Source organism: Nicotiana tabacum, chromosome 15 (assembly GCF_000715075.1).
Source record: "Nicotiana tabacum cultivar K326 chromosome 15, ASM71507v2, whole genome shotgun sequence".
Classification (NCBI taxonomy): domain Eukaryota; kingdom Viridiplantae; phylum Streptophyta; class Magnoliopsida; order Solanales; family Solanaceae; genus Nicotiana; species Nicotiana tabacum.
The window spans coordinates 35,384,572-35,397,647 of record NC_134094.1 but is presented as its reverse complement, the minus strand read 5'-3'; the positions used below and the strand labels follow the sequence as shown (position 1 = coordinate 35,397,647).

The window sequence follows — 13,076 nt, the reverse complement described above, 5'->3', positions numbered from 1 at the left end:
GCCGCACCTGATCTTCTGCGATCCGAGCTTTTAACATCTGCGGCCGCATAGAACTTCTTCTGCGGCCGCACAATTCTTTTGTGGTCTGCACTTTTGATGGACTTGGAATGCACATTCTCTGAACTTTGCTCCTGGCCCAGCTTTTGCGGCCGCACAATTCATGTGCTGGCCGCACTTTGTCCCGAACTCTACTGACTTTTCCTTCATAATCTGCGATCGCAAATGATATTCTGCGGTTCGCACTTTTGAGCTTTTGTGCCTTTTATGTCCTTGAGTTGCAATTACTCCTTTTTGAGTTGGATTTCATCTCGGGAGTTCCTCTTCCAATATTCCTGCAATTAAGCACATTTCATTAGTTTTCGGGAACACAATTAAATACTTTTATACTAAAACAAAAGCTAAAAGGCGCTAATAAGTAGTCAAAATCCCCACTTATCAGTAACACCATCATCTCCAATCACAACATCCTTTGCATTACCCCATTGTATTGTATCATTCAATACCAACAAGTAAGGATCATCATACTGGCGAGCCTTGATATGCTCCAACAGTGATAATTGTGCCACAATACAAGCAAAAACCCGGCTAGGCTCCAAAATATCTAATCTCACAAACTGATTGACCAAATCCTGAACATCCATCGCCAGTGGTCTCTCTGCTTCCGGTAAATATGCAAAACTGCCCATGCTCTCCGCCTTTCTACTCAATGCATCGGCCACTATATTGGCCTTCCCCTGATAATATAATATGGTGATATCATAGTCTTTCAAGAACTCCAATTACCTCAGCTGCCGCAAATTATGATTTTTCTGCTTGAACAGGTGCTGGAGACTCTAATGGTCAGCATAGACCTCACATGGAACGTCGTATAGATAGTGCCTTCAAATCATCAGTGCGTGAACAATGGCTTCCAACTCTAAGTCATGCACATGGTAATTCTTCTCATGAACCTTTAACTAACGAGATGTGTAGGCAATCACCCTACCATCCTACATCAATATCGCGCCAAGCCTAATACGCGATGCATCACAATATACGGTGTAGGATCCCAAACCTGTAGGCAACACCAACTCTGAACTATAGTCAATGCAGTCTTGAGCTTCTGAAAGCTTAACTCACAACACGTCAGACCATCTGAAAAGAGCACCTTTGTAGGTGAACTTGGTTAATGGGGCTGAGATAGATGAAAACCTTTCCACGAACCGGCGATAATACCCCGCCAAACTCGAGAAGCTCCGAAACTCTGTAGCTGAAGTAGGTCTAGGATAGTTTTGAACTTCCCAATCTTTTTAGGATCCACTTTAATCTGCTCGAAAGATATAACATGGCCCAAAAAGGCGAACGAGACCAACCAAAACTCACACTTTGAAAACTTGGCATATAACTGACGATCCCTCAGAATCTGAAGTACTATCTGCAGATGTTGCTCATGCTCCTCTCGACTGTAGGAGTAAACCAAGATATCGTTTATGAAGACAATCATAAAAGAATCTCGATAGGGCTTGAACACCCGATTCATCAAATCCATAAAGGTTTTGGGGCATTAGTCAATCCAAATGACATCACTAAGAACTGGTAGTGGCCATACCGAGTCCGAAAACCTGTCTTAGGGGCATCCGATGCCCAAATATCAACTAATGGTAGCCAGGCCTATAATCAATCTTCGAAAATACCTTGGCACCCTGAAGCTAGTCAACTAAGTCATCAATCAGGGGAAACGGATACTTGTGCTTGATAGTGACCTTGTTCATCTGCCTATAATCAATACAAATCCTCAGAGAGCCATCTTTCTTCTTCACAAACAACACTGGTGCACCCCAAGGCGAGACACTAGGTCTAATGAATCCCTTGTCAAGCAAATCTTGCAACCGGTCCTTCAATTCTTTCAACTCAGCCAGGCCTATATGGTATGGTGGAATAAAAATTGGCTGAGTGGCCGAATCCAAGTCAACGCAGAAGTCGATATTTCTGTTGGGTGGCATGCCCGGCAAGTCTGTAAGAAATACCTCTGGGAACTCACGCACAACTGGAAGCAAATCAATGGGGAACCTCCTCACTAGAATCACGGATATAGGTCAAATACACCAAGCACCCTGTCTTGAACATACGACGAGAATGACCCTTCTAGTTAAATGGCCAGGAGTCCCTTTCCACTCCAATCGAGGCAAAGCCGACATGACTAATGTCACAATATTTGCGTCATAATCCAATATAGCGTGATATGGCAACAATCAATTCATGCCTAAAACAACGTCAAAGTCCACCATACTAAGTAGTAGAAGGTCTACCCTAGTCTCATAACCCCCGATAGTGACCAAAGAAGCACGATAGACTCGATCTACCACAATAGAATTCCCCATGGCCGTAGACACATAAACAGGAACCCTAAAAGAATCACGAGACATATCCATATATGAAGCTAAGATGACATATACGAATAAGTGGAACTCGCATCAAATAAAATTGATGCATCTCTATGGCAAACTGGAACAATACATGTGAAGACCTCATCAGAAGACTCTGCCTTAGGTCTAGCTGGGAAATCATAGCAACGCGGTTGAGCCCCACTTATATGACCTTCGTATCTCGGACAGCCTCTAACTGGCTAACCTCTACCTCTAACGGCCTGACCACCACCTCGGGTTGCCTGACCCCCGCCTTAAGCTTGCTGAGCGGGTGATGGAGTAACTGGTGTCGGAATCATGGCATAAGTACCCTGCTATGGCCTGCTCCTCCTCAATCTAGGATAATACCTCCTGATGTGAACTATGTCGCTGCACTCAAAGCAACCCATAGGGAGAACACCAGTTGGGACACACTCTCCATAAGGCCCACCAAACGGACTAGAGCATCGGGAAGTACGGGGGTAGCAGTGAACTCCTCTAGGACCTGAGCTGATCCAACTGGCATGGTTGGAGCAGGTATCTCCTCCTCCTGCTCGATCTGAGGCTCTACGATAGGTGGTGTTGTACGGGCTCTAGGTTGAGCTTTGCCTCTGGCTCGACCTCATCCCCGGCCCCTACCCCTGGTAGTGGCTACAACCTTGGGCTTCGGCTCTTACTCGGCTGTGAATGATGTACGTGTCATCACCATCTTTGAGAGAACAATAAATGAATAATTCAAACTTCAATGATAAAATAAATTCGCACGATAGAGAAATAAAGAAGTGACATTTCCTAAATCCCTATAACTTCTAAAAGATAAGTACAGACGTCTCCATACCGATCCTCTAGACTCTACTAATCTTGCTCATGACTCGTTAGACCTAAGCAACCTAGTGCTTTGATACCAAATTATCATGACCCGGAATCCCAACCACGAGGCCGTGATGGCACCTAACATCCACTTACTAGGAAAGTCGATGTCAACCATAGAATTAACCAATTTCAACAATTTAAAAGCAAAACTTTAATGATTCATAACTTAAATAAACTAAAATACATGTGATAAAGACATAAGTAATGCAGTCTATACTATTCCCAAAAATCCGGAGTCATAAGTATATGAGCAATTAGAATACTACAAATATGGTCTGAATGAAATACATCTATTTGAAGCAAAATAAACAGTAAAGACAGAATAGAAGGGGATTTCAGGGATTGCGAACGCCAAGAAGCTATACCTCAAGCCTCTTGGGCATGTCGGATCCAAGCGAACTCCTCTACACACCACTAGGACCAACACCGGGATCTGCACAAGAAATGCAGAAGTGTAGTATGAGAACAACCGACCCCATGTACTCTGTATGTGTCAATTCTTACTTCGACGAAATAGGGACGAGGCTATGATAGGATACTCACTATAAAGCTATACGAATAATAATAAAAAATAATAGAAATATAAAGAAAAGTAAGTAAACATGTAGGAACAGACCCGAGGGTCAACTAACAGAGGGCCCCAGAATAACATCATTTCAAATACTCATATCACAGTACTGGAACAGAACATTACAGCTACAGCATTACGACACATCATACTCTGTTGTGCCGCGCAACCCCGTCCCATTATTTATCACAATATTTGTTGCGGCGTGCAACCCGATCCCAATATCACATCAATATCTGTTGCGACGTGCAACCCATTCCCATTATCAATTCATTTCATTACTATTGCGGCGCACAATTCGTTCTCAATATCAATTCATTAACATGAACAACTCAACACAACCCAATTACGTAATCTCAACACATAAGGAAATACAGCGTATAGAACATCAAGGAAATACCAATACCAACAAAGAATAACCAAAACCTCATATTCATAAATCTCAAAAAATTACCAATACAAGAATAGTTAAAGAACTCACAGAAATCGGAACAACATAATAGAGTGCAACAAGTAATGTAAGGGCAATAAAGGCAACTAAAAACATGAAACAATGAAGTTTTACAATTAATACAGGTAGGAAAGTATAGAAGGTTACAAGGTATTGAGTGAGGAATGAATAAATTGAAACAAGTAAAAACTAAGTTACAAATAACAAGGCATGGATAACAAGTAAGAACTTATAGCAATCAAAGCATGTAACAAAGTATTACATGGAATAAATGACTACGTAAAGGTAAATAGCCCATACCGCATGCTTTAACCATGACAGTGCATATACACTCGTCACCTCGAATATACGTTATCCCCACACATAATTCACGTAACAAATAGACCAACAAGTTCTAGTTCCGTCAAGTCAAAGAAAAACACAAAATTTACCTCTTTTCGTAACCAAATCAACAATCAATCGTGATTTTTCCTTTTGAACAAGCCTCAAAACCAACAAAATATAGCCAAATATCATTCGAACAAATCAAAATAAGCTTTAGAAACTACTCACGATTTAAAAATGTTCAATTTTGATCATTTTTGAAAAGGTCAACAAAAATCAACTACGATCCCACTTGGTTGAAATCCGACATTTGAACCAAAACCCGATTACCCATTTACCCCCGAGCCCGGTTATGTAATTTGTTTCAAAATCTGACATCAATTTAAGGTCTAAATCTCAAATTTTACAAAAATCCTAAATTCTACCTAAAATCCCTAATTTCTACCGCGAAATTTCTAGATTTGATGTTAAAAACATATGAAAAGTAATGGGGAATTGATAAAAAATGAATTAGAGTTGCTTACCAATGAATTTGGGAAGCAAATGTTCTCCATAATTTGCCTCTAGAGTGTTTGGGGTTGAGAAAAGGTGTTAAATGAGCTGAGTCCTGATTTTCTCCTCTTCTACCCAGCTGCAGACATCGCATTGCAAAGTCTTATTTGCAAATGCGATGTCAGAAAATGAAACATATTGATCAGAAATGCGATCAGTGCATCAGACAGCCAATCGTCGCAAATGCAACAAATATCTCGCAAATTCGAACTACCCATCCATCGCAAATGCGAAGCTGCCTCAACAATATAATGTGTCCCAAATGCAATGAAAGAGTCACAAAAGTGATCACTGTATAGATCGCAAAAGCAATACATTATTAGCAATTGCAAAGACCCAGCCCCCAGCCCATGCCACGACCCAAAATTCCCACCCTTGAGACCGTGATGGCGCCTAACGCTTCACTTGCTAGGCAAGCCAACGTTAGATATTGTTATTAACCATTTTTAACAATTCCAATTAAACAAAAACCAATAAGCTAAATAAACTAAAATAAAGTAGATAAATCTGATAAACAACGATATCCAAGTACAAATCCCAAAACTGTCGTTACGAATACACGAGCGTCTAGAGTATTACAAATAATAGTCTGAATGAAAGCATAACTGTCTGAATCAAAATAAACAGCTAAGGTAATGTAAAAAAGGGACTTCGGGGATGCGAATGCTGTGCCAACTGTATCTCAAGTCTCCATCAAGCACTGGATCCGAGCACATCTACTAGACACCGCTAGGACCCACTCCAAAATCTACACAAGAAGTGCAGAGTGTGGTATAAGCACAACCGACCCCATGTAGTCTGTAAGCGTCAAGCCTAACCGCGACGAAGTAATGACGAGGCTAGGGCGGGTCAATTACAATAACATCTATGCAGTAATAATAATCACAACATGGAAGGGAACACAGAAAATGAAAGAAAGGCAGTTAAGTTATGAAAGAGAACTCAATCCTCGCAATCAGAGAATACAGAATATCAGACCTCAAGATATCATATAAGAGGCTGAAAACTAACAGAATAACAACAATAAGTACAACATACACAATCTGTTGTGGCGCGCAATCCGATCCCACCGTAAACACACAATCCTCCCTTATTTCATAGCATCATTTATCAATATCAAGAATTACATATAAAATCCGTTGTGGCGCGCAATCCGATTCCACCATATCATCATAATCAACGTCATAATCGTCAATTATTTCACCATATCACAATTTATCAATAATAAGTATTACGTACACATCTGTTGTGGAGCGCAACCAATCCCACCATAACAGTATAATCAATATAGAAATCCTCCCTTATTCCACCATATCACAACCGTTACAGCATGCAACCCGATCCACAAATAATTTCAATAAATGTAACCAATCCAATAACTCAATTTACAAGTATCTCTACAATTAAAAAATATGAAAGCAAAGCAATAAAGGACTCACGTACTTATCAAAGGGATGCTACGAATAATATAAAAGCAACAAGGCAAGTCAAGTACGTGACAATTAATGTATGCAAATAAGACAATTAAGGCAAGTAGCAATTAATCACGGAGTCATGGAAGGGACGAACAGTTCAATATAAGAATAATTAATGACAAGTAACCAATTACGGCATAGAAAGCAACTAAAGCATGTAACAGTTAAGACATGGAATAAGATAATTTATGAAATACGAGGAGAGACATGGAATCAATCATTTTGACAACGTATATACATTTGTCACCTCACATATACGCCGTTACACACATAATTCACATAACATATAGCTCAAGAGTTCCTAATTCCCTCAAATCAAGGTAAGACCCAACACTTACCTCGCTCCCCAACCAAATCAAAGCTCAATCGGGGCCTTTCCTTTAAAATTCGCCTCCAAACCAATTGAATCTAACCAAAATCTACTCAATATTATCAACCAATGCTATGGAAATCAATTACAATATATAAAGCTAAGATCTTTACACTTTTTCCAAAAAGTCAACAAAAGTCAACCCGGAGCCCGCCCTGTTAAAATCCGGGTTCAATGGTATATTTTGACTACCAATGACCCCACGAGATCATATATGTGAGTAGTTTCAAATTTTGAGTCAAAATCGACTCTCAAAACTCGAGTCCAAATTGATGGAATATGATTAGAAATGGATTAAAATCACTTGCCCAAAGTTTGTAGATGAAATTCCCTCTTCAAAATCGCCTCCTACCGAGGGTTCCAAAATATGAAAATGAGGCTAAAAATCTCATCCCTTGGCTTTTTGTCCAGTCGCAGGTGACGCAAATGCGAAGAAGTCATCGCAAAAGCGAACTCCCCACATCTCTGATGTCATCGTAATTGCGACGAATAGTTCGAAAATGCGAATGTTGGAACTTCACAAAAGCGATCAAATGATCGCAAATGCGACCATCATGTGACAAGGCCAAACATCGCAAATGTGATCCCCCACCTCACAATTGAGATATTTGTAGACTACACCATCAAAAGAGGGCACCAACTATTCTCCAAAGTCCAAAATCACTCTGTAGCCTATCTGAAACTCACCCGAGCCCTCGGGGATCAAAACCAAACATCAACACAAGTCTAAAAATATCATACGAACTATCTCGCACGATCAAAACACCAAAATAATACCTATTACTATGAACCGGACATCAAAATGTATAAAATTTTCAAAGAAACTCAAGAACATGCAAATTTACAACCGGTCGTCCGATTCACGTCAAATCAATTCCGTTTTGCACCAAACTTTGTAGTCAAGTCATAAATAGTGAAATGAACCTATTCCAAGTTCCGAAACCGAAATCTGAATCCGGTAGTAACAAAATCAACCTATGGTCAAACTTAGAAATTATTTAAGCCTTCAAATTACTAGTTTTTAACAAATCACGTTAATTCAAGTTAGGGACTTCCAAATTCGATTCCGGTCATATGCCCAAGTCCCAAATCACGATACGGACCCACTGACACCGCCAAAATACAGATCCGGGTCCGTTTACATAAAATATTGGCCGTACTCAACTCAAATGAGTTTAAAGGCAAAACTTCACATTTTCTTCAATTTTTCACATAAAAACTTTTCGGAACAAAACACGGACTGCGCATGCAAATCGAGAAATACTAAACGGAGCTAGTCGAGGTCTCGGAATACAGAAATGAAGGCTATAACTCAAAATGACCTATTAGGTTATCACAAGCCATGTTCGCAAATGCGATCATTTAACGACAAAAGCGAGGCTCGCAAATGCAAGCTTGACTTAGAAAATACGAGACCTTCCACTGAACACCAGTAACTGATGGGCACCAGCAGTTGCATAACCATCCAAACTCATCCGATACTCACCTGAAACTCACCCGAGCCCCTCGGGCTCCAAACCGAACATGCACACAAGTGTAATAAAATCCTATAAACTTGCTCGCTACCTTAAATCATCAAAATATCATCTAATAACACAAATCGATCATCAAAACTCATGAATATCAACTTTAAAACCTTTTTCACAATTTTTCACATAACGCGTCAAAATGCGCTCGGGTCACCCCGGACCCCAACCAAACGTGCATACAAGTCCAAAAATATCATATGAACCTATCATAATCGTATACTCATCCGAGGTCGTTTACCAAGAATGTCGACCGTGGTCACCTCAAGTCTCATTTTAGGTCAAAGTGACATTTTCTTGAAAATTTTATGTAAAAGCTTTTCGAAAATAACATGGACCACACACGTAAATCGATAAACATCAAAGGAAGCTATAAAAGGTCTCGGTATATGAAAATTAAGGCCAGTGCTCAAAATAACCTATCGGGTCATCACACTAACACTAATATTGGCAAAACAGATTGTATATTGATGAAACTTTTGAGTATTAAAGATTGAAATAATGTCTAAGCATTAGTAGGAGCATGATATGAAATTAAAAAGCTAAAGTGGTTGTAAGAAAATGACTCCAGGGAAGTAATATTCCCGGTCCTTTAGATGATAAATATGTATATACATTTTTTGTAACCATATACCAAGAAATAATTTGCTTATGAAAAACACACTTTTTCTGAAAAATGACTTTGTCGTACTAAACAAACCAAATAGCCTATTATTTTTCTTTTCTTTCCATATCTATAAGTGAAACATCACCAAAAGCACTACATTTGTCAAAAGAGATTATACATAAACTGTTTGTCCGATCAATAGGTAAGCAGAACAATAGAGATAAAGAATTTGACAGAAGAGATCAAATATATGTTGAGTTCGATGGGAGATGGAAGGTCAAGTGTCTCACCCTATGACACAGCTTGGGTTTCCTTTATTGGAGAAACTAATAATGGAAGCGAAAGACCCCTATTTCCATCTTGTCTTCAATGGATTGTAGACAATCAGCTTGCTGATGGTTCATGGGGAGAGGAGCTTGTATTCTGCATATATAACCGGCTATCGAACACACTAGCATGTGTGGTTGCATTGACCTTGTGGAACACATGCCTTCATAAAAGAAACAAAGGTGAACGAAAAACTTATATTTCTTCATCCTTCGTGGAATGCATGTCTTATATATTATACCTATATAACCTGATTCTTACGCTATTTTCTTTGATTTTAAGTTATATATATTGACGATATAAAATATATTTACAAAATCAGATAGCTTATATGGTAATTCTAAGTAAGTTCAGATGACAAGCATAATTGACAACCTTATAAGAGGGATAACAAAATTGCTATATTAGATTAAATTATATCGATCATACAAAATATTTTTAAAATGCCAATGTATATATATAATATAATCCATTTTTGATCGTGCCTGATCATCAAAGAGTTAATTTATGGGACATCATTAGCAAGCAAGACATTGTTATATTGATGATTGAAATACTATGTAAGGAGATTTAATCCTACAGCGTTTTACAGCAATTACATGTGCATTGCACACGTATTTCGTGTGAATATGAAGAGCAAATCATTCTTTCTAAAATATCTTATGAAAATTATTATTATCATTTATGCAACCAAATATTGAATCTAAAATAATTGAATATTTGTAATATACTTTTATCATGATTCTTCAATGATTTATCGACTAAGACAAATTTAAAAGTTAAATTTGTTTGACCTTTTAGAGATTTGAGAATAAAAAGATTGGTCCTACGGCTATAATGATCCGACCCTCTTATTGTGGCTTTGCGTTCTAAATTGTATTTGAATATGCCTACATGCTTGTGATGTTATTCATGACTTGTTATGTTGGTATGATTGTGGTTGAGTCCCAATTTTGTTCTGGGCATGTTATGGTGAGATTTGAAATTTGAAACTATGCTGGTGCACAATATGCTTGTCTTCTGTGATTGTGAAACGACTTCTCTCTCTCTTCTATATTCTTAACTACTTCATTAACTATATGTTCTAATTGTTTATTTTTCTTTTAATTCGATGAAGAGAAAAACAGTACCTGAGTAGGAAAGAGGTTCAAATACAATATTGAAACATATTATTGTTCATATGTATAGTTCAAAAGTAACTTTGAGAGAGATATAGTTATGCCACATTCTTCCTATTAGGAAATATTTGTTATTCGGTAAAACTTTAATAATTTTAAAGTTTTAAAGAAAAATTTAATAAACAATATTTTAGCTCTTCCCACTTCACACCTCCACTACCTCGACCTAAACACGAAGAAAAATAAAACACTAGCTACTCCACCATTTACGAGTGAGCTTTATTTAAAAAGTTCGAATTTTTTTTTTTTTTTTGACATGGGCTATTCTTGTTTCCTAGGAGTGATGTTTATCAAAGAGAACTTAAGCAAGCTAGAGACAGGGGAAGTTGAAAACATGACCTGTGGATTTGAATTTGTGTTTCCTGCACTCCTTGAGAAAGCTAGACAACTAGACATTGACATTCCATATGATGCTCCAGTCTTAACGGATATTTATGCAAGGAGAGAAGTAAAGTTTACAACGTAAAATGATTACTCTTTTGTCATCTTTGTATTTTTCCAATAACTTCATTCACGCTCCAAATCTGGAGGAGTATGTGAACGACAGTAGTTAATGCCTTTAACTTTTATCAAGTGAACCACGCAGATACAACTACCCTTAACATTCAAAACTTTAAAGTAGATCATATGGCTCACATGGCCTCAATATAAATTGAAAATCATTTAGATTGCTTATAATCGCCAAATCAGTGTAGAATCATACATAACTATAAAATGTCATAGATGTCTTATGCACGCAACTAGACGCCTAGACCTCCTGCGAATATATCATGGAACCAGGGGCGGATCTATGTACACCGGGTGGTACGCCACCGCAAGCTATGTAAATATGTATAAGAACTAGTATATATATTTAAAGTGCCACCCGTGGAACAAAAGTGGTCAGGGTGCCGGTGGCAAAGATCCATCTTTTCCTTCTGTAGGGTGAGAGCTAGAATCCAGGTCAGAGCAAATATTTTTTTGACTTGCATTCATTTGCAATTTAAAGAGATTAAGTACACTACACAACACACTCTTCTATTTTTTTGACTTTAAAGAGATTAAGTACACTACACGACATACTCTTCTATTTTTTTGACTTTAAAGAGATTAAGTACACTACACGATACACTCTTCTATTTTTTTGACTTGCATTCAGTTGCACACTACACAACACAGTTGCTTTTTGGCTGCATTCTCTTTTCTCATTGGAATGAACTTTCTATTTTATAGGAATTGAATTGAGATGGATAAATTTGTCACAAGGTTAGACCATTCTCAACCAAGTCCTAGTTGTCAATCCTTCATCCAAGTGAATGCAAATCATTCCCATCTTTAAATGAACTCGATTTGGGGTCACTTAAAAGCGATCCAGAAGAAAGAATACGTATTACTGACTATAACCCTTGAATAAGAGATGAAGTGAGGAAACATTACATTTAATAATGTCTTTGTCAACCTTTCAAGCATCAATTTCCTAAAACTCAAATAGGAGGAAGAATGGGTCAATTTGTCTAAGTTGGTTCAATTGTCAATTTTCTAAATGCGTATAGTGTGAAGAAAGATGCGGCATATTACTTATATTGTTATCTGTTCAAAAATGAATGTATACATGGAAGTGCGGGTGAATTTTATATATATAAAAAAAGAGTTTTAATTTTATGGCTTGAAATAAGGGTCTTGACAGATTGCATTTACATGTTGGTGATGTTAATAGCATACATGGTAAATATTTCAAGAAGATGCTAGATTTATCAAATCATCATCAATCAATTCAAGTTATTTTTGATAAGTACTCCGAGAAGTTGAAAAGTGAGTATCGGATGCGTTTAGAAGCATCAATTAATGTGTCAAGACTTCTATTATTTTATGGATTTCCTTTTAGGGGTCATGACAAAAGTGAATCTTCAACAAATCAAGGCTTCTTTCTAGGATTCTTACGATGGCATAGGGACAAGCATCTAGATGTAGAAAAAGTAATATTAGGAAATGCTCCACAAATGATACTTTGACTTGCCCTATGATCCAAAAGGATATTATCAATGCTTGTAGAAAGAAAACATTAAAAGCTATAATTGGAGACTTGAATAAAGATTACTTTAGTATATTAGTTGATGAGTCCAAATATATCACACACAAAATAAATGGCTCTTGTTTTACGTTATGTTGATAAGAATGGTGAAGTGGTAGAGAGGTTTGTTGGTCTTGTCCATGTTAGTGGTACACAACATGTTCATTAAAGGAAGCAATCTACTCTTTGCTTTCGTACCACTCACTAAGTCCATCCTAAATACGGAGACAAAGTTATGATAGAGCTAGTACCATGAGGAGACAGATAAATGGTCTCAAGACTTTGATTATGGAAGATAGTTCATCGGCATATTACATTCATTGCTTTGCTCATCAATTGCAATTAGCACTTGTAGCTATTGCAAAAAAGTATTTAGATGTTAAAGACTTCT

The 13,076-nt window shown here is 37.8% G+C and overlaps 1 protein-coding gene across 1 annotated transcript in view; it reads left to right on the top strand.

Annotated features, from left to right (window-relative positions):
• The window catches only part of LOC107778427 (copal-8-ol diphosphate hydratase, chloroplastic-like), a 39,789-nt gene extending 28,559 nt beyond the window's left edge, over nucleotides 1–11,230 (top strand). The window contains exons 5-6 of the mRNA XM_075230749.1: nucleotides 9,333–9,639; nucleotides 10,914–11,230. Of these exons, the coding sequence (XP_075086850.1) occupies nucleotides 9,333–9,639; nucleotides 10,914–11,101 (495 nt within the window). The 3' untranslated portion in view covers nucleotides 11,102–11,230. The remainder of the gene's footprint in view (nucleotides 1–9,332; nucleotides 9,640–10,913) is intronic.
• The last annotated feature ends 1,846 nt before the right edge of the window (nucleotides 11,231–13,076 follow it).